Source organism: Mytilus edulis, chromosome 8, assembly GCF_963676685.1.
Source record: "Mytilus edulis chromosome 8, xbMytEdul2.2, whole genome shotgun sequence".
In the NCBI taxonomy this organism is placed as follows: Eukaryota; Metazoa; Mollusca; class Bivalvia; order Mytilida; family Mytilidae; genus Mytilus; species Mytilus edulis.
Window position 1 is genome coordinate 67,392,730 of NC_092351.1, and position 23,334 is coordinate 67,416,063.

The 23,334-nt window shown below is 32.5% G+C and overlaps 2 protein-coding genes across 3 annotated transcripts in view; both read left to right on the top strand.

Annotated features, from left to right (window-relative positions):
* LOC139486834 (telomeric repeat-binding factor 2-interacting protein 1-like) overlaps window positions 1–23,334 on the top strand; it is a 47,327-nt gene that overhangs the window by 10,967 nt on the left and 13,026 nt on the right. For both annotated transcript variants that reach the window (XM_071271840.1, XM_071271841.1), the window contains exons 2-6: window positions 350–396; window positions 2,824–2,937; window positions 7,307–7,414; window positions 11,217–11,331; window positions 21,279–21,405. In XM_071271840.1, coding sequence (XP_071127941.1) covers window positions 350–396; window positions 2,824–2,937; window positions 7,307–7,414; window positions 11,217–11,331; window positions 21,279–21,405 — 511 coding nt within the window. The remainder of the gene's footprint in view (window positions 1–349; window positions 397–2,823; window positions 2,938–7,306; window positions 7,415–11,216; window positions 11,332–21,278; window positions 21,406–23,334) is intronic.
* On the top strand, window positions 12,345–18,788 carry LOC139486117 (uncharacterized). Its single transcript, XM_071270828.1, has 2 exons — window positions 12,345–13,486; window positions 16,917–18,788. Exons 1-2 carry the CDS (start codon window positions 13,470–13,472, stop codon window positions 17,410–17,412), a joined length of 513 nt encoding a protein of 170 aa, XP_071126929.1. The 5' UTR covers window positions 12,345–13,469; the 3' UTR covers window positions 17,413–18,788.

Consider the following 23,334-nt stretch of genomic DNA (forward strand, 5'->3'; position numbering starts at 1 on the left):
GTAGTTGGAAAAAAAGGGGGTCGGGCAAAACAAATGTGCCCAGTCCCCAAGTACCTATGACTTTTGATACCTCTCCTGGAATTCTCCAGTTATAATTTTTTTTTCAGTTTACATACGCTCTATTTCCCCGCAATTTGGCGGGTGTGTTCTAGTAATCAATTAAAACTACTGATATCTAATTATATACTGTATTTAAAAACTATTGAAATGATAATATATTTAAAAAAAGAGTCTCATATATTTTAACGCATGTAATGACAACTAATATCAAACATTGTTATCTTCTTAGTTTTAATGTCTGACATTAATAATAATGTTTAATTTTATGTTTTTCATGTTATGTCTTCAGTATGGTGGAGGGAAGGTCCTTTCTAAATTTGTGACTGGAGCTATCAAGTAAGTATGAAATATAAGTTCATGAAGCCATACCATTTTATAAGGGTTGAAACTCATTAATCTTATGCATTTTTCTCCTACCTCCATTCTTCAAAGTTATTATGATTCGAAATTGAGTTATTGGTTATCCCTAGTAATGGGGTGGGAAAACATTGAATTATACCAACAACACATCATCCAGGAAAACATACATTTTTAAAGTCATCAATGTATATTCTTTAATGCTTTTTGCCTTGTTTGCAATACTGTAATACAAGTGAGCAAAGGGGAGATATTAATTTGATACAGTGTGTTCTAATTTTGTTTCTCTGTCCTGAGGTGTGTTCTAATTCTGTTTCTCTGTCCTGAGGAGTAGATATGTAAAAGAACCAGGTACATTTGTGTGCACAGCCTCTTGTATGAAAGGCCTGCGACTCTTTATAAAAAAATCTGAATGCAAGTTATACTCAAAAGTGTTTCCCTTCAGAGTATTTTCACCCATAAGATTTTTTTTTGTGAAAATAGTTCTAATTCTGATTCTCTGTTTGGAGGGTTTCAAGGAAGACTAGCTTTATTGTTGCTTACCATGCTAACTGTACTATCCTCTAAACAAAGAATTTATTTACCTGTTTACTTGGTTTCCGTTCTTTTACTTTAGTTTGCCTCAACCAAATGTTATAAAAGTTGTACACATTTATTATTACCACAAAACACAGATCAAGATTGATTTTGGGTGGAATCACTTTAACCATTCTTAAATTCTGTGCCTTTATAAACGGGACAATGGCTAAATCTATAGTTTCCTTTCTCTAACATTAATTTGCCTGTACTAATTGTTATGAAACTTATATACATCGCTTATATGTGTGTTACAATTTAACGTTGCGTTGTTTGTTTTCTCTTATTTTTGAGTGTAAATTGACATTACGATAAGATGTGTCGCGGTACTTGTCTATCCCAAATTCATGTATTTGGTTTTGATGTTATATCTGTTATTCTCGTGGGATTTTGTCTGATGCTTGGTCTGTTTCTGTGTGTGTTACATTGTAGTGTTGTGTTGTTATTCTCCTCTTATATTTATGCGTTTCCCTCAGTTTTAGTTTGTTACCCTGATTTTGTTTTTTGTCCATGGATTTATGAGTTTGAACAGCGGTATACTACTGTTGCCTTTATTTATATAATTATTATCACAAAACGGTCCTGCATCTGTAAGTGGAAGTTGACTCCTGAATATTTTCAAGCAGGGGCATCTGCAGCTCATAGACACATTCTCCATTTATTTCTGTCTATGAAGAATTAACATCATGATCAATGTGGTGCACATGGTAATCTGCGTAGCAATTTATTTGAAAGTTGAAGAAATCAGAAGACTTGTTTCATCCAAAATTGAATTATACACTGCTGAACTGTAATTGTAAATTTCAGATTGTCACTGGATCCTGTTTAAATGATTACATTTCTATTCACTGCTGTACTTTAATTGTCTTTTTCAGATTGGCTCAGGATAGGGATTATGTTTCTTCTGGAGATTACATTTTTATTCTCTGCAGAACTGTAATTGTCATTTTCAAATTGGCTCAGGATGGGGATTATGTTTCCTCTGGAGATTATTATGTTTCCTCTGGAGATTACATTTCTATTCTCTGCAGAACTTTAATTGTAATTTTCAAATTGGCTCAGGATGGGGATTATGTTTCCTCTTGAGATAACTTTTATATTCTCTGCAGAACTGTAATTGTCATTTTCAGATTGGCTCAAGATGGGGATTATGTTTCCTCTGGAGATTACATTTCTATTCACTGCTGTACTTTAATTGTCTTTTTCAGATTGACTCAGGATGGGGATTATGTTTCCTCTGGAGATTATATTTCTATTCACTGCTGTACTTTAATTGTCTTTTTCAGATTGGCTCAGGATGGGGATTATGTTTCCTCTGGAGATTACATTTCTAATCACTGCTGAACTTTAATTTCTTTTTGAGATTGGCTCAGGATGGGGATTATGTTTCCTCTGGAGATTATATTTCTATTCACTGCTGTACTTTAATTGTCTTTTTTCAGATTGACTCAGGATGGGGATTATGTTTCCTCTGGAGATTACTATTCTATTCACTGCTGAACTTTAATTGTCTATTTCAGATTGGCTCAGGATGGGGATTATGTTTCCTCTGGAGATTACATTTCTATTCACTGCTGTACTTTAATTGTCTTTTTCAGATTGGCTCAGGATTGGGATTATGTTTCCTTTCGAGATTACATTTCTAATCACTGCTGAACTTTAATTTCTTTTTCAGATTGGCTCAGGATGGGGATTATGTTTCCTCTGGAGATTATATTTCTATTCACTGCTGTACTTTAATTTCTTTTTCAGATTGGCTCAGGATGGGGATTATGTTTCCTCTGAAGATTACATTTCTAATCACTGCTGTACTTTAACTGTCTTTTTCAGATTAGCTCAGGATGGGGATTATGTTTCCTCTGGAGATTACATTTCTACCAAATATGTATTGGATTGTGTAAAAAATAATCATCTTTTGGATACAGAGAAATACAAAATGAAAAGGTTTGAAATACTTGTTTCTTCATGCTGGCCATGCTGGACCCCAAACTAATAAAACTGTCATCATACCTTACAAAAGACTTTACTTCTAATACTTTAACCAGATTTTTATGAATGTCATTTTGGCTTCAGAAAAGACACTTCCTGGGAACAAAAATGTGCGAAAAGATTGAACAAGTTTTTTTTTTTATACATGGTTGATATGCCTGTATACATACTTAGGCCGTGTCTGTTTTTTTCTTTGTTTTGCGTCAACTGATTCTGAGAAAACCTACAAGACAGCAAGGAAAGAAAACACACACAAAGAAAATAACACAAGAGTCTGCTTAAGTTCTGGACTGATTAACAGTGACTTTAGATCAATACTGTCATATCTAAGTGAAAGAGCAAACATGACAAACAGGAAATTTAGCAATGTACAAACTTGATATGACTATATTCTGAGAAATGGCCTTGGTATTTCAAACATTTCCCATTTATACTGAAGCCTTTGAGAAGAGACATGTTTTGATCTGAGATGTGTCATGTTGTATTAAAACCTATGTATAATCAATAATTCCCTGTATCAAATCAATAATGCTTTAAGCATGAATTATCTCCCATTTGCAGAGTTATCTTCCTATAATTGGAATACTTTATGTAAACTTTTTGGCAATATATTAATATTTTGTTCTGCATACTTTTTTTTCAGAAAATAAACTAATGAAATTATGTTTTATATCTTAATATCTTGTGGAATTAAAAATGTAAATACTAATTTATCCTATCTTATCAGACAGTAGATATCATTTAAAGAAATTTATTAGAAATATTTGCAAAAACTACTATTTTTCATTTAAAAAAGTATAAAAATTTATTTCAATTATAAAATAAGATAACTGTGCAAATGGGAGGTAACTCTTGCTTCAAGCAAGTAAGGAACGCCTACTGTAAGACCTGTACCAAGGAAGAACCATTACAGTGAAATTGGTTGATCTTTTCAATATCAAATTAAGTGAATCTTAATATTAAATAAAAGCTCTGATACATTCAAATGTTTTATTAATTGAAAACAATTCTTAAAACAAAATTTAAAACAAATAAATCAAAACTTAACATGAGAATTAAAGTGTTGGCTGAATATTTATAAACAAAAAATGAAGAAAAAAAAACATAAAAAAATTATTTAAGAAACACATTAAAAATTAAAAATAAACCTTTGGCACTAATACAAACAAATTAAAGTCTTTTACATAAACAAATCAAGTGATATGTATATTAAATGAATGTAAATAATTAAAGATCTACTTTAATAACATAATAGTATAAACTTAACAGGAGAATTAAAGTATTGGCTGAATATTTATAAAAAAAATGAAGAAAAAAAAAACATAAAAAAATCATTTAAGAAACACATTAAAAATTAAAAATAAACATTTGGCACTAATACAAACAAATGAAGTCATTCCGCAGCCTGAAGTCGCCTCGTTTGCATTCTTCGGTGTTTGATCCAAATTTTAGCGGGTATCTAATAGGTGTTTTTGAAGACATAAGCACATCAAAGGCACTCTTTTGTTGATTTGAATTAGTTTTTTCACAAAATTTGTCAGTCAGCTCAAAGCTTACATATGCACCAAACATTTTAACAGCATCTATAGCCTTGAGAGATGTATTCATTTCAATTTTTTCCCCGTTAGAGCTAGATGAAACATGACATTTTATCAGAGTTTTATCCCCTATGGTGATAGGTTCATTGAATCTTGTATTTAACGTGTCTCTTATGCTGGCTGCGTAAAGGCTCTCTAGGATCTGAGAAAAAGTTTCTGTGCCGTCGAGCGGAAAGGCATATGGAGCCAGAACGATCCTTTTATCTTTGAAAAGTGAAACACAAACGATCTCGCTCCCCGGCACATTTATACTGGCCATTTCTGCTGTCACATGTATCGAAGTCAAGATCGCTTAAACGCTTTAAATAAGGAGCGTACTTGTTATTTAAAGCGCAAAATAGATTTGAGTATAAGAATACACAAAAACACGGCTGGAAAAACCCGGAAAATACGGATTTTCTACTGACGAACAAAAAAAAGTTTGTGTTTGTTTTTGACACAAATTGGCCGAAAACCTACCCGCACGCGGACGCAAAACAAATAAAAAAACAACTACGGCCTTATTCCCTTACATAGAAATTAATTAGTAGTTAAAAGACAATATTTATAGTTACTGTGGATTCATTATTATTCGAGGGATACAGGGTTTCCCCCGAGTCAATAATTTTTTCACCACTTCTTTCACCAAATCAATATATTTTTCACCACTGTATCATTTTTTTCGCCAAGTAACATATATATTTTTTTCATTTAAAATTTTCCTACCCCCCCCCCCCCCCCCCCCCCCCCCCCCTAAATAAGATGAGTTTGACCCATTGTCGCCTATGATTATTTTCTCAAATTTATGTTAGAGTCAACATTGTAATGAATAAAACTAAACATTTACATTTTTTAAAAGAAGAACTTTATTTTTAACTTAAAAGGGGAAAATTCATTATATTTTGAAAACTTTAAAAGAAGGGGGCCACTTACTTTTAAAAATAAAGAAGATATAAGTCCCGGAATATAACAAAATTCTTGGAAATATTTTAACCATATAATACCAGAAAGATGTACAGTTCTTTGGGAAAGTTTCTTCAAAATAAAAATATGTGCCCTTTTGTACTAAGAAGTGGTTTTTATAACAAATCAAAAGTGTTTATCACTAGAAATTCATCCCTTATTTAAGGCATAGTCATTACATTGAAGGGTTACTCTCATTCGAGGGGTTGTTCCAAGATCTTCCCAACCTTTTGAATAGATTTCTTTATAACGACAGTTTTCTTTTCTCGACCATTGTAAATGAAAAATTTGAGAAGTAAAACTATGCTTGAAACATGTGTGTCACTGAAACTACTAGTTCCCACTCAAATCAATTATCTGTATCAAATTAAAGTCAAAGGATAAAGTTTTCAATCGGAGATTTTTCTTGCTTTTGAATATTTTTCGTTATATTAACAGTTTTCTTTTCTGGACTATCATTAAAAGAAGGAGAGGAGACTTCAAAATTTTGCTTCAAACATGTGCGTTACAAATTAATTAAAGTGGTTAATAAATCCTTTATGTAACATGTGACGAACTCCATTTAACAAACAATATACAATCAACACCTTTATTAATAACTCCTTTGTTGTCGATAGCTATAAAATGCAATCAGCTGATTATTGATATTCTGTCAAAATCTTAACGAGTTCAAGGTGAATTCTGAGTATTGTCCGATCAGGTAAAGTCCGGGAAACCTGAAAAAAGTAAATAAACAAGATGGTTGAAAATAAATCGTTATATATATTTCTTTCGCCAAATTCTTTCACCAATGACGAATTTTAATCGCCACAATTTTTTTTTCTTTCACAAATTGGGAAAATGGCGATCGCCAGCGGAAACCCTGGTGGAATACCAACTTTTGTTGTTTTCATTGGAACAGATGAAATATGTATTTAAATGTTCAACGAATCACAAATTTGCTTTTCGGTTGTATACATACTTTGACAAAACCCCAAAATCAAATATCCATAAAAAAATGCAAGATTTCCTCATTCAAGGAAAATTGGTACCACCATAAAAAAAGATTACACAGTATAAAATAATAACCAAATATACAATTTAGTATGCTAATTAAGAACTAGGAGTATTTCTTCAGGAAGGGGTTCAACTCTTATCAAGATATCTTGATTCATTACACAAACAAAACTGAAAGAGAGCCGTTGTGTAGTGGTTTATAGTGCATTGGACTACTAACATAAAGGTTCCTGGTTCGATTCCCGTTCGGGATGAAAATTTCAGGAACTCAATTTTCGGCTCTCCCTTGACATCATTTGCGAGTATGGACTTGAGGAAACAACGATAGTCGGAAGGGAACGATAAATGGCTGACCTGTGTTAAGAGAAAGTCATATCTCTTGCACGTTAAAGACACCAAGGTTGTAGATTTCGAAAAAGAGTAGGCTAATGCCGCTACAAGGCAGCACTAGCAACCGCAAAGTGGAAAGGGATTAATATAAGTTGCAAAGCTTTTTTCCCAATCCACTATAAATAAATATGTTTAAACTAACAAAACTGAATTCTAATACTTGTATATATTTATCAAGCATGCTTGAGGTTTAACCATTAGAAGGAAAAAATTGGGATCATAGAAAACAAAGGACCTTAAAGAATATCCAGATAAATTCCAAGGTCAGCTGTAATGTGGCTGGAAGCTTAGTTGCTGTGCAATCCCATAATTTTAAAACAAAACATATTATTTAATTCTGCACCAACTTTAAATGGCTTTACATGTGTTTATCTGTAGAAATGTTTGTATAATTTCAGACAGGGAAGTAAAAAGTTCAGTGTTGACAATGCTGAAGAGTTGAGTAATGTTAGTGATGATCTGAGTCCTTCCAGTTCTGTTTATATTGAAGCCACAGATGTCAAAGGGTAATATTTCTTGTTATACCAAATGTTGAATTGATAAGATAAGGTTAAATGCTTTTTCTAAGAATGAAATGTTCATAATAAAAACTTTGATCGCATAATAACTTGCATACAATTTAAAACAATTAAGTTCACGGCCCAGGGTTCTCGCTTAGACAAGTCTATGAGTTCTGGACTCGTCAAAATCTCTCTGGACTCACCTTTTTTCAAAACTGGTGAGTCCACAGATGCATCAAGATTGAAATATTTTGTTCAACACAAATATCATCATTTATAGCAAAAGTTTAAAAGTAATCTGAATTTAATGTCATTTCATTGCTCTGTTAGGCCATGGAGACTAAAATATTACATTATATTGCAATAAAATATCTTCTTCTTTCTGTTGGACTCACCATAGCCAAAAATGATTTGTCCCTGGACTCACCTTCAAAAATCCTTAGTTTGTGACAATATAAACCAGTTAATATAAGAATAAGAAAAGGTGGTATGATTGTCAATGAGACAACTCTCCACAAGAGACCAGATGACACTGAAATTAAGTTTATGAATAGGTCTTAAATGTGGCATGAGCACAAATAAATGTAGGACTCAAGAGGTGCAATTGGGACACTGAAGTGCTACAGTCACGCTGAAGTGTGATGGTCTATGACAAGGTGTGTTAGTCCATTCTCTGATGTGCAATGATCTATTTGACGCATATCTTCTAGTTTAAAATTTACAGCAGTGCAGTTATTATTAGAATTTTATTTGTTTAGCAGTCAGTATATAAATTTACTACTTTTCAATCCAATCTGTATATTCAAGTGTATTAAAGGACTACTTGCTGAACATGACAAATGACTGCATAATTCTGTCTCTTTTATTTTCAACATACTGTATGTTGAAGTTAAAAAATTCAAACATATTTAGTTTGGTATGTTTTCAAATTTTTATATGCAGATGTGGTATAATTTGCCTTTGACTTTTATGTAGATTTTGACATTAATTAATCGATATTTACACAATATATTTTACATATATGTAGTTCAACAATAAAGACAATTTATACACTGGTAAATGATAGGTAATAACTAGTTCAAATATTGTTTTCAATAAAATTTGTTATTTTGATATTTTATCCAAACAATAGAACTGTTGACATTAAATGATCATATGAATACTTGAAATGAAATGCATAATGAACTTCGGGAGTTCAACATTATTGCGTAAAATGTGTTACGGCAATTTGAAAAGGAACAAACAGTAAAATTATATAAAGAACAGAGTTCCTATGTCCCCTGCATTGCACATATTTTATCTATCCAAGAGCAATAACTAAAAAAAGGTTTTCTATTAAACTTCTTACAAATGAAAGGTTCAGAGTATATACAATGTTATTTGAAATAATATAAATATTTCCAAGAGACATAACTTCTTCAAAATGATTTTACCAGAATCATACACATGAGAGCACTAACATTGGAATTTATCATATAATTGGTATTTCCAAGGGGCATATAACTCTTTAACAAATAATGATTTTCAAACATGTCCAAGAAACTGCTGATATAAACATATGATTTAAATTCATAAAAATCTGGCAAGAACAATACTCATGAGAGCGTGACCAATGAAATTTTCCATAGAGTTAATATTTCCAAGAGCCATAACTATTTTAAATAGTTTATTGTTCTGAATTTCTAACTTGAAGTTGTCTGAGACAATCTGACAATGCTTATATAAACCTGTGATATAAGTTTTATACAAATTTAGAAAGAATTGTACACATGAGAGCCCTAACAATGAAATTTTCAATATAATTAATATTTCTAAGGGGCATAACTATTTTAGAAATAGTTGTTTGGCACTGATTTTGAAATTTTTTTCAGAGACATTGCTTATATAAACCTATGATATTAGTTTTATAAAAATTTTGCAAGAATTGTAAACATGAGAGAGCTAATAAAACTGGATGGACAGAAGCCTGCTGTGTGGGGGACTGAAATTATTAAAATAATTCAGTTTTAAAGCATTTAATCATTGGTTGTAGCAGACTTGGGGTAATTGTAATTGTAATCGTTAATCAGCTGTAATTGATTACAATTTTTCAAGTAATCAGTGTAATCATTAATCAGCCAAAAATCTGATTACATGTAATTTAATTTAATCAATACCTTTTCAAAATACCCTGTAATCATGATTACTTTTTGATTACATTCTGATTACAATGAAAAAAATCTAAAATTGTGTTTTTGGTCATTAAATGAACCTCTTTGTTATTCATATTTGATAAATTTTAAACATGATAAAAATGGTTTGGTTACTTTAAACATGTCTACTTCAGTAAAAAAATAAACTGTTACAGTATTGAAAAGTCACCATTAGCCTTAGCAGAGACATATAAGACAATTATTTACCTTCAATCTTGGTAAGAGATATTGTACATACAGGTATATTCATTGTTTTATAATGATCTTCATATTAATATTTGATAATAACTGTTATATATTCAAGTAATACTTTTCTTTAACCCTGAATTATAATCTTTTGTTAATTTTTGTGATTTTTGTCAACTTTGAATTGACAGGTAGGAGACTAATTAAGGTTTGTTTTTATTGCAATTACCAATTGAGTATAGCTGTAGGGAAATATATATGATAAAAGATAAATGAGACATGAAAATTTATCTAATTAGCACAAACTAAATTAAAAGTTGGACAAATATGTTGTTTAAATTTTTTTTGTATTTGGCCTGGCCATGTAAAATGTAATGATTTTTAGCATGTTTAGTACTAACATAGTGTTTACAATTTAATTAAACATTTCTATTAAAATTTAACATAGTTTTAACTGGTAACTTTATTTAATCCATATTTAAACTTCCATAAACTGCAACTTGGAATACATATAAATTATGAAAGAGGTCAGAAGACAAACAAAAAAACTCTTGATTATGATATATCTTTATTAAATTTAATTCAAAAAAATCAGAGATCATTGGTGATAAATTGTAATGTATATATATGTAGTGAAATTTGGTGTTTATTTAAATAGATGAAGTTTAATTTGAAGTTATCATTTTATAATTGAACCAAAATGAAATACTTCCTCAAAAATGCTATAGTTATATTGAACGTTTATTCATTCACATCATTCAAAATGTTTTGTTTTTAAATTCATTGTAATCAGATGTAATCATGAATTTAATCAGATACTTTCAGAAATGATGTAATCATTAATTTAATTTAATCGTACAAATGACGAAGTAATTGTAATTTAATCAATTACATTGAAAGTAATCGGACCCATCTCTGGGTTGTAGCCTATTTTCAAGAGAACCAATACTCCTATAGTTAGGCCATTTTTTGTAAAAATGCAAAACCTGGAAGAATTGGTATCTATAGGTTATGTACACAGGACAACACTGTAAATAGTATATTTTTTTTTAGGAAGTACAATTTATAAAAAAAAATGAATAAAGGGAGATTAGTCTTTGTAACCATGGATGATAATTGCATGTGATGATAAAAGAAGAAGTTGGGATATAAACTTTTTAAAGTTCTACAATGATAACAACAGAACTGATATCTTTTTTGAAATTTATCTCTATTTACTTTATTAATGATATGTATTTTTGCAGAGCAATTCGAGTTTATCATTAAGAATGATTGCTTGTCCATTATTGAATAGTATATGACCTTTAAATTTTTTTTTTTGTTTGTGTTCATGAGTTGAGGTGTCACTAAAGATTATGCTTCATCTCATTGTTAATGAAATTGGCCATTTACATTAATATTTGATAAAACTTATGATCTATATATTCCAGAAGAACTAAGTACACAGACGAAGAAGATGTGGCAATGTTGAGTTACATTGTAACGGAGCATCGTCAGAATGCCGTACATGGAAATCAACTGTATAAAGACATGCACGTCTTAAAGGTAAATTTAGGAAGGGGAAAGTTCATGTATTAAGTATAGAAATAGTTAACACCATTAACATTATTATGAATCTAAGATAAAGAAATTAGGAGATGTGATATGTTTGCCAATGAGACAACTATCCACCACAGATAAAAGATTAAGAATGTATACAACATGAACACTGTACACTTAAAACCTTCAACAATGAGAAAAACTCATAAACCATGAATGCAAATCTTTAAAAATTTCAGTCATTGAAATTCCTTAAAAAAACAACCGATTTTTTTTTATCCATGTGGACAACAAACTACACACGTGTTTATCTTTCACCTGTTTGAACAGCTATAACTGATTTACAAAATAACATGAATTGAAAGTTAGTGGGTATTGATTTAATTTTAATATTACTTGTTACACTTACCTGATATCCTTACATTATGGATTATCTTTCCGGTATTTGGTCACATCTCGCTCAAAACGCTTGACTGATCAAGAATTAAAACCTCTCGGTGAATCAGTCCAAGCGTGAGAACCCCTTCAGTATTCTTTCCGGCGAAATCCAAAGCGGTCACGTTTCTTTATTCGTCAGAATTAACGTGTCTAAGACACAAGTTTTTGCAAATTAAGTTTTTCGTATGCGTGCAAGGATGACGGAAGCTACCGTTCATCACACGCTCAGTGAAGACGAGGTATTTTCTACTGCCAGCAGTCCAAAATCATCAGTGGCAGGGGATGCTCGGGATAAAATGGCGGAGCCAAAAGCCTCGAGAAAGACCAGTTCCCGTAGGTCCAAGAAAAAGGACGAGGTCGAGGAACTGAATAAGAAATGGGAAAGCCGTTTCTCACAGATAGAAACCAGGTTTGATAAATTTTTTGATTTATTTAGTTCAAACGATGGTATAAATATAAACAAGGATACTGTCACGTCAGGTGAGCAGAGACCTTGTCAGAATCAATCTGAACAAGATAGTGGCTCTTCAGGAGCGCACAGACTTGTTGAGGATTCTAACCATAAACATTTTCCAACAGATTCAGTTCGTGAAAGGGAAAATGATGATGTTGTATCTTTGGCACCAGGCCATAGAGAAAGACATGACATAGGTTTACTATCAGAAGATGAGTCTTCTTTAAAAAGTGAAACTGATAATCCTCAAAAATCTTCATCAAGATTCAGTAAATATGTGAAGGGTAATGAAAGTGACTCAGATGAGAACAATAATGATCACTTAAAATCTTTATTTGGGGATGATGTTAAGACTAAAAAAGAGACAAGCTCTGGAGGTCTTATTCTTGACAAAAGTCAAATTGATATTTTATCTGGTTCTTGGAGGTGTAAAAATCCAGAAAGGTTAACAGCCTATAATGATGAATATAGACACAGTTTTCCTGTTCACGAGAAAACTAGTGATATTTTAGAAGTACCTAGTCTAGATAATATGGTACCTGATTTATTAGTGAAAAAACATGGTGCTAAAGCTTATTCAGTAAGCCAGAAAAGCAATTTATACAATCCTTGTTTAAAATCCCTTGAAAAGTTGGCGTATCAAGGCCAGGTAGCTGCACGCATGGGGATAATTACTACAGCATACACCCAACAAGCTTTGGGCAATTTGTTAAATACTTTGTCAGAAAATGAAGTTAATCTAGACAAATCTATCCAACTTGTAAGAGACATATTTGCAATGTCTACAAAATCTTTGGACCAAGTGGCACGGGCTGGTGCATTTCACCACTTAATTCGTAGAAAAGCTACTTTAGAGGACACAGGTCTTAATGATATTAAAGAGCTTAAGCATCCACTTGTATCATTACCTTTGACAAAGTCAGGTGTCATTGGTGACAATATGGAACAAACTCTTAAAGACAGTTTGACAAAAATAAACAATTAAAAGAGTTACTGCCTGAATTACATGTGAATAAAACTTTTTCAGTGAAAAGGAAAGCTACAGGCAATCAATTTTCGAATGATTGGTCTAAGAAACCAAAATTTGACAATGCACAAGGTTCTACTTTCACAGGTGCAAAGTCTAATACACAGCGTACAGTGCAAAGAACTAGTACAGTAACAAGACCAGATAAAGACGACAAGAGTTCTGGTACATGAACAATTTTCGATGCTTTAACAACCCATTTCATGCCAAGGGGCAACAAAAGAAATGACTATCAGATCAAGGTAAGCAACTTTCATGTGCAAATGTTGCTTCCAGAGATACCTGTAGGGGGTCGTTTAAGCCTATTTCTAAAGGAATGGACAAAAATAACAAACGATCAGTGGGTTTTATCAATTATAAAAGAGGGCTACAAACTGGAATTTCAACAGTTTCCTCCAAAAACAGGAGTAAAAATAACTTCTGTTCCTGCAAAAGATTTAGAAATTTTACATTTAGAAGTAAAAGAACTTATGGAAAAAAGCGCTGTAGAATATGTTCCGCAGGCGGACATTTTAAACGGTTTCTACAGCACATTTTTCCTAGTTCCGAAAAAAACAGGGGACTTGAGACCCGTTATAAATTTAAAACCCCTCAACAGGTATCTCCGAAAACAACACTTCAAAATGGACTCTCTATCAACAGTTTTGAATGTAGTAAAACAAGGGGATTGGGCAATATCTCTCGATCTAAAGGACGCATATATGCATATCCCTGTATTTCAAAAACACAGACAGTATCTGAGGTTTTGTGTAAAAAACAGCCCTTGCTTACAATTTTCAGCTCTACCGTTTGGTCCAACATCAGCTCCTCGAGTTTTTATACGCCCGTCAAAATTTTGACGGGACGTATTATGGTATACAAATGTCCGGTGTCCGTCCGTCTGTCCGTCTGTCCGTCTGTCCGTCTGTCCGGCGTAAACATGTCGCACCGTAACTTGAGAACGACTTATCCAAATTTCATGAAACTTAATATAGTTGTTTCTTATGATGGTCAAATGATCTGTATACTTTTTGGTGAAAATAAGATTTAAACTTTTTGAGTTACGGCACTTTGTAACTAAAACAGGGGTGTGTTTTTTTTCACATGTCGCACCGTATCTCAAAAACTTTTCTTGATTATTGCTTAAAACTTTACACACTTCTTAGTTATATTAATCTTAATATCTGTATATTTTTTGGTGATAATTCAAAATTTCATTTTTGAGTTTTTGAGTATTTTGTAAAAAAGGGGGAGGGTTTTTTTACATGTCGCGCCGTATCTCAAAAACGATTTATGATTATTGCTTAAAACTTTACACACTTCTTTGTTATATTAATCTAAAGATCTGTATACTTTTTGGTGATGATTCAAAATTTCATTTTTGAGTTATTGAGTATTTTGTAAAAAAGGGGGAGGGTTTTTTTACATGTCGTGCCGTATCTCAAAAACCATTTATTATTATTGCTTAAAACTTTACACACTTCTTTATTATATTAATCTAAAGATCTGTATACTTTTTGGTGATGACTCAAAATTTTATTTTTGAGTTATTTAGTATTTTGTAAAAGAGGGGAGGGTTTTTTACATGTCGCGCCGTATCTCAAAAACAATTTATGATTATTGCTTGAAACTGTACACACTTCTTTGTTATACTAATTTAAAGATCTGTATACTTTTTGGTTTGATTCAAAATTTTATTTAAGTGATATTTGTAGAAAAAAACAGGGTGGGTCGGGGGGGGGTTAGGGGTTTCACATGTCCCGCCATGTCTCAAAAACAATAAAGGTTATTGCTTAAAACTTCCTCAGAAACTATTTATGATTATTGCATAAAACTTCCACACAAGACGTCGGGCGTATCATGCGCTCATGGCGCAGCTGTTTATTACCAAAGTAGCATCGGTAGTAGCTGCACATTTACGAGCACAAGGCATCAGACTAGTAGTATACCTGGACGACTGGTTTCTAGTAAATCAATCATCTCTCATGTTAGTCCAGGATCGAGAGATAGTGTTGAATCTTCTGGTAAAGTTGGGTTTCATAATCAATCTAAAAAAATCCTCTTTAACTCCAACACAGAAAATAACATATATAGGTGCATTATTCCATCTGGATTTAGGAATGGTAATGCCAACACAAGAAAGAGTGTTGAAATTACTAAAAACAGTCAAAGTAATGAACTTGAAAAAACATGCAACAGCCAGAGATTTTTTACATCTACTTGGAATTATGGCTTCTTGCATAGAGATGATTCCCTATGCAAGACTTCATATGAGACCAATTCAAATTTATTTGCTGAGTCATTGGCGCCCCACTTCTCAAAATCTGGAACTGAATGTTCCAATTACACAATATCTAAAATCTCATCTGATTTGGTGGTCAGATACAGCCAACATTACAAAGGGCAGATCTTTACAACACTGGGAAACTCATGTGACCATAACAACAGATGCTTCTACATCGAACGGTTGGGGTGGTCACATGGATTCCCAGATAGTCCAAGGGACCTGGTCAGATATACAGAAAACTCAACATATCAATTGTCTAGAGTTAGAAGCTGTACTGAAAACAATACAACATTTTCTTCCTCAGTTGAAAGGGAAAAATGTACTTCTGCGATGCGACAACTCAACTGTTGTACAATACATAAACAAAAAGGGGGGCACCAAATCAATTCAGCTTTGTCAAAAAACTTGGGATTTGTTGAAACTCCTAATAGAACACAAAATTCAGATAAAAGCAGCACATATAGCAGGCAAAGCGAATGTGTTAGCAGATCTTCTATCACGGACAAGAATAAGACACACAGAGTGGTCTCTTCAGGAGACTGTAGCTCAACAAATTTTTGTCAGGTTAGGCAGACCAATGATAGATTTGTTTGCGTCAGCGGAAAATCGCAAAGTGAAAATTTTTTGTTCATGGTTTCCACACCCGGAAGCATATGCAATAGATGCTCTGTCCATACCGTGGGACAATGTAATCGGGTATGCATTTCCTCCGATCTGTCTAGTACCGAAAGTGCTTCAACACATGAATCGGTACAATTGCCAGCTAATTCTAGTAGCTCCTCATTGGCTGTGGAGACACTGGTACCCAGAACTGCTAAAAATGATATCAGATTATCCCATAAAAATACCAGTTCAAAAAAATCTACTACATCAACCAAGAACAAAAATATACCATCCAAGCCCAGAAATATTCAGTCTGGTTGCATGGCCTCTATCAATAGAATTTTCAAAAAGAGAGGCTTTTCTAAAGAAACTAGACAACTCATGTCAGCTTCTTGGAGAACAGGAACTCAAAAAGACTATTCTAGTAAGTTCAAAAAATTCTCTGGCTGGTGTAGTGAAAGGGAAATTGATCCCTATTCTGCCTCTTTAACAGAAACTGCAGATTTTCTTACAAGTCTGTATACCAGTGGTCTCCAGTATAGTACGATTGGGGGCTACAGATCTATGCTATCAAGTGTTTTACCACCAGTCGAAAAAATACCAGTAGGTCAACACCCATACATTATTCGCTTATTGAAGGGTGTTTTCAATTCAAGGCCTCCCAGGGTCAAACTACTTCCTGAATGGAATTTAGATAAAATACTTGAGATGTTAAAGAAAAAGCCTTTTGAACCAATGAAAAAGGCTGAACTCAAGTTTATCACATGGAAAACTGTATTTTTAATTGCTATCACTACTTTCAGGCGTTGCAGTGATATACAGGCCTTATGTTTGGGAGATGGAAATATATCTGTACATAGCAGAGGAGTTTATTTTATTAGAGAAGGATTGTCAAAACAAGACCGTCCTGGACATTTTGGTGCTAAGATTTTTGTACCTGCCTTTGAGGCAGAAAGGCTTCTTGACCCTAAAAGGGCATTAACTTACTATTTAAAGAGCACTGACAATTTTCGTGGTGAAAACAGACAAGATAGTAAATTGTTTTTAGCAATTAGTAATCCACATAAGCCAATTTCAAGTCAAACAATTTCATCATGGATTGTGAGTACCATTCAGATGTCATATAACGACAAAAAGAAATCTGTTAAAGCTCATTCGACAAGAGCTATTGGTCCTTCTTGGGCTCTTTATAAAGGTGCATCAATGAAGAACATCATGGAAGCTGCTGATTGGAGCAGGGAATCCACATTCACCAAATTTTACTTACGTCACATAGACCCTCATGATTTATCGAAGTAAAAAAAAAAAAAAAAAGAAAAATACATAAAATTCAAAAAAAAGAAGAAAAATGTGTACAGTTTTTAACTTGTAATATAGTTTGTACAGTGTTGGAACTATTCATATCCGACGAGATGCGATGCAAGTTTTTAAACCTTTGTGTGTGAGATGAAAAAGACATCTATTTAATGTGTTTACAGTCAAACATTTAGACTTTGTATATAGTGTAATATAGTGTACATTATTTGAACAAAAGAATTACAGTCCACCGCTTGAGTTGGGACTGCTTTAGAATCTATGGATATCCATAATGTAAGGATATCAGGTAAGTGTAACAAGTAATATTAAAATTGTACAATTTTGTTCACAAATTGGAATTTTGTGAACGTAGTTACACTTACCTGATATACTACCCACCTCCTCCCCATTAGTAATTCTTTTGGCAATCTGTTTGGATTTCGCCGGAGAATACTGAAGGGGTTCTCACGCTTGGACTGATTCACCGAGAGGTTTTAATTCTTGATCAGTCAAGCGTTTTGAGCGAGATGTGACCAAATACCGGAAAGATAATCCATAATGTAAGGATATCAGGTAAGTGTAACTACGTTCACAAAATTCCAATTTGTGAACAAAATTGTACAATTTTTATTTACAGTGCTTATCTAGTGACCTTTGGGGTATCACAATAGCAATGGCCAAAACAGTTTACCAAATTGCAGTTAGATTTTTTCTCCAACTAACTGATCAACTGGTAAAATGTTTTAGCAGATTGCTCAAGTGAAATGTTGTTAGTATGAAGTGAGTGCTGTGAAATCAAAAGTAATACTTACCATCCAGATCCAGTTAGTTGATATCTTTGTCATTTGTTTCAAACACAAGAATGACTTACTATAGTATGAGTCACTGAATAAGAAAGTCTAATTTTGACATGGAAACTTCTATCATAAATAGATTTTATAATTATTATAATTATAATAGGAGTTATGGTTCTTGAAAGATTGAAAAATGGTGTTTCCAGTCGTGTCCGTGCATTTTCTCATGAACCATTCAACCAAAGCTTTTGAAATTTTCATATGTTGTTACTGATGAAAAAATAGAGGTCAAGTTCAATAATGACGATTTTGACTTTTACCGTTCAGGAGTTATGGTTCTTGAAAGATCGTAAAATGGCATTTCCATTCACTTTATTGCATTTACTTATGAACCATTCAATCTAAGCTTTTCAAATTTTAATATGTTGATACTGATGACAAAATGGAGGTCAAATTTGATATTGACGATTTTCACTTTCACCATTCATCAGTAATGGTTCTTGTGATATTGCCAGGACACAAATAAATGTTAATAAATCCGGTTTGCTGTCGTTGTGACAGCCTCTTGTTTACCAATTTTTTGTAATTTTTTGTAACAATTTCTCTTCATTTAGTTTTATTTTTTTTAAATATTGAAAGGGGCACTAGCTGTCATGGTCATTGATTTGACTCAAATTCTCATATTTGATTTATAACAATGTAAAACATTTATCCAAACTATCAAAAGTCTGAAATAAACAATTTACAGAGCATGGGGTAGATAATACATAGGTTCATTTCGTGTGTATTTTAGTCCAGACACCATCTAATTAACTATCGATTTGACCTCAGATAACCATATAAGCGATGTAAACATAAATAAAGATATGAATAGATTAAACCAACATGTGCAATTGGATTTTTATAGGTCTGTTTGATTTTATTTTATAGATTAAAAATAGATGTTTCTCATTGTTTTTAACCGTATAAGAATGATTTTATGTGCATCGAATTAGTAATCAAATGATTTACCATAGTTTCACTTTCATTGTTGACATTCTTTTTCTTTAAATAACCAGTACATGTACAATGCATGCTTGTCAATCTCTAGCTAGGGGTTAAATTGAAGTTCACATGAATACGGATTTAAAGAGGTCGACTCATTCACTTGCAAGTGAATAAGTAATTATCAATGTTTCTTAGCGTAATTTGACAAAATTAAACCTTTTTGGTTGCAAAAAGCGAATTGTTATTTCACTATTTCACTTTCATTATTGATTGAACAGAAAATAATAAAACTTTAGATTTTTTATATTTCTCGTAGCTAGTGCCCCTTTAAAGGAATCACAGCAGAAATTTACTTGCAATGATTATCTCACTGCAAACTCATTATCCTTATAAAACTTTTAAATCAATATTTGGAACTGAATGAAATCTATTTTGAACGATTGTTAGGTGGTTGTAAACAAATAGATCACGTTTTCTATTTTCGGATTTAAAATGAAATGAAAACGGGAAGTGACACGTGGATAAAAAATTCAAAACGAGTCTAGATTCATCAGGAAATTATCATTTTTCGATTAAAATTCCTTTGGTAAGAGATATATATTTGTCTCTCTCATTTAATTGGTACTAAATGATTTCGTATTTTACGTTTTTGGTGTCTATAAATAGTCATGCGTAGTACACTGTACAGGAAGCACCTGTTTGACTCGTGAAAACATTTCTGAATGTTTTGAATAAAGTTCTATACACAATATTGAAATTTATGCATGAAAAAAAACAGTTAAAGGGTACATCAGAGACGCTGGTACAATTTTAAAATATCCAAACACAACGCAAAGACTGCAAAGATAAGCCAAAATATTTGTGGTAAAATCGTGTTTGTTGAAAAAACACAAATTATGACCTGACCGAACTATTACAAAAATACAAAATAAGTGTTTTATTCATATTTTTATTCGTTGGTACTTTTATTTCAAATGACATTGACATGGGGCAAAAACATACAAGACTAATTATTTTATTTTGAATGATAATTTCACATTTTCATCTGTCAAAAAAAGGACATTTTAATACCCTGTTTTAAAGCACACAGGTGCAATCAAGATCGATTAAATGAACATAGGTAATAAATCTGGCCAATCCGATTATGTTGTCACACGTCATTAATTTTCAGTACATCCGATAGGCAATAAACCAATTAACAGCCAACCGGTTGGGAGACAATCTTTGGAGGAAATTGGGAGTATAATCTGTGATTCTCGTTGTCATACCGCTACACTCCAAAATCAGTGATTAGAGTTCCTGATTACAAACTCTATGGGCGTACTGTATACACAATGGTTCCAACCACAAAATACAGATGAATTTGGGTAGGGTCACTTTTATCATTCTAGAGTAATGCCCCTTTACAAATGGAAAAGTTGGTGAATTTTTCGTTACTGTTCTCTAACTTTAGTTTGCCTGAAAAAAAGGTTATAAAACTTATATGCAAAGTTGAATTTTGGTGGCTGCACTTAATCTTTTCTTGAGTTATGACCCTTTACAAATGGAAAAATTGCTGAATATTTTGTTTTTGTTCCATAACTTAAGTTTGCTTCAAGCAAATAATATAAAACTTATACACAATGCTTATTACAACAAAACACAGATTAATTACAAATAAGGGTAGTGTCACTTTTACTGTTCTTGAGTTATGCCCCTTTATAATCTTATATACAAGCAGGGGCATCATCTGTGTCCCATGGACACATTTCCCATTTATTTTTTTCAAGAAGAACATGTAGAAGGAGTAGAAGCATTAAGGCCTGGTTTTGGTCCAAGAAAATAAAATGTTTGATGACTATTTCAAATAATATTTAAAAATGCATAGGGTCAAGAAATATAAATGAAAAATATGAAGATTTTTATCTGATGACATCACAATTATGTACTGATTTCACAAAAACGATGAAAAATGCAGAGTTTATTCAGTTTTCTATCGTTATTTCTGGTTTCAGTAATTTAAGAATATGTATGATAACTTTTTAATTTGCAGTAATATTTTGGCCAAATAAAGGGCCTTATTGAACCTATTCCTTTCATTTTTTTCAGATTACAAAGCATTCAGCTCCTTCAATGAACAGTAGGATGAGAAAATGTATATTACCAAACATCAGCAAATACAATATCCCAAAGAAATGGAAAAAAATATTTTCAGAAAAAGTTTCACCTAAAAAAGGTATGTCATTAATTTCTTTCATTTCTCCACATTTATTATTGTTATCATCTATGTTAATATTTCCCCAGTTATAATTGTTATCTTTGTTATTCCCCCATTATTAGTGTTATATTCTCTGTAATCCTGTCCCTCTGGTATCTTTGTCATTTCCCCATTATTAGTGTTATATTCTCTGTTATCCTGTCCCTCTGGTATCTTTGTTATTCCCCCATTATTAGTGTTATATTCTCTGTTATCCTGTCCCTCTGGTATCTTTGTTATTCCCCCATTATTAGTGTTATATTCTCTGTTATCCCGTCCCTCTGGTATCTTTGTTTTTCCCCCATTATTAGTGTTATATTCTCTGTTATCCTGTCCCTCTGGTATCTTTGTTATTCCCCCATTATTAGTGTTATATTCTCTGTTATCCTGTCCCTCTGGTATCTTTGTTTTTCCCCCATTATTAGTGTTATATTCTCTGTTATCCTGTCCCTCTGGTATCTTTGTTTTCCCCCCATTATTAGTGTTATATTCTCTGTTATCCTGTCCCTCTGGTATCTTTGTTATTCCCCCATTATTAGTGTTATATTCTCTGTTATCCCGTCCCTCTGGTATCTTTGTTTTTCCCCCATTATTAGTGTTATATTCTCTGTTATCCTGTCCCTCTGGTATCTTTGTTTTCCCCCCCATTATTAGTGTTATATTCTCTGTTATCCTGTCCCTCTGGTATCTTTGTTATTCCCCCATTATTAGTGTTATATTCTCTGTTATCCTGTCCCTCTGGTATCTTTGTTATTCCCCCATTATTAGTGTTATATTCTCTGTTATCCTGTCCCTCTGGTATCTTTGTTTTCCCCCCCATTATTAGTGTTATATTCTCTGTTATCCTGTCCCTCTGGTATCTTTGTTATTCCCCCATTATTAGTGTTATATTCTCTGTTATCCTGTCCCTCTGGTATCTTTGTTATTCCCCATTATTAGTGTTATATTCTCTGTTATCCTGTCCCTCTGGTATTTTTGTTATTCCCCCATTATTAGTGTTATATTCTCTGTTATCCTGTCCCTCTGGTAGCTTTCGTCCCTCTTTCATTGTAGTTATCTGCTGTATTTACCAAACTAGCAGTTGAAAGGCATTTTGAAGCATTGGAAAAGTACTATCCTTACTGTATTGTAACAAACACCAGTTAAGGTTAAAAAATAAATTGTGTCTTGTGAATTTCTCGTATGTACAACAAAGGTAGAATATCTTTGTAAACTATGGACAGTTTATCAGAGATATCATCAGTACTATATGTGTACACTAAAGGAAGGATGGGATTGATTTGGTGGTTATGGTCCCAACTGTTTAGGAATTAGGGGCCTAAAAGGGGCCCAAATAAGCATTTTGTAGTTTCCAGACAATAACTTGTGTTGTTAAGTGTATGAATCTCTCTGAAATTATTTCACAAGTTTTTATACTACAAAGGGGTGGTTAGGATTGACTTTGGGGGGTTATGGCTCAAACCATTTAGGAATTCTGGTTAAAGAACAATTGAGACAATTTAAAAGCAGTATAAGGGAGGTAATCCAAATCAATTTAAAGAACAATCTTTCATTACCTCCCTTACCCTGCTTGTAAATTATGTATTAAGAAATGATGATTGTCTTGAGGTGATTAGCTGTCAGTTTATTTTTAGCAGTTACTATTAATTAATATTAATTTTAGCCATGACTATGTATGTCATTTTATATTTTAAAACTTTTATGATGTATGTAAATGGGTAATTATGGGTGCAAACTCCATTAGGGGTCAATTTGCATCAGTGTAGTGTATTGCACAAAAACAAAACAATGAATGTAAATTCAAATCATATATAAAGCTGCCTTCCAAAACCAATAACAAAAAAAAATCATATAACTAATTTGAAGTTATTTGACTACAGTTATTCTGTGTCAGAAACCTATTATGTG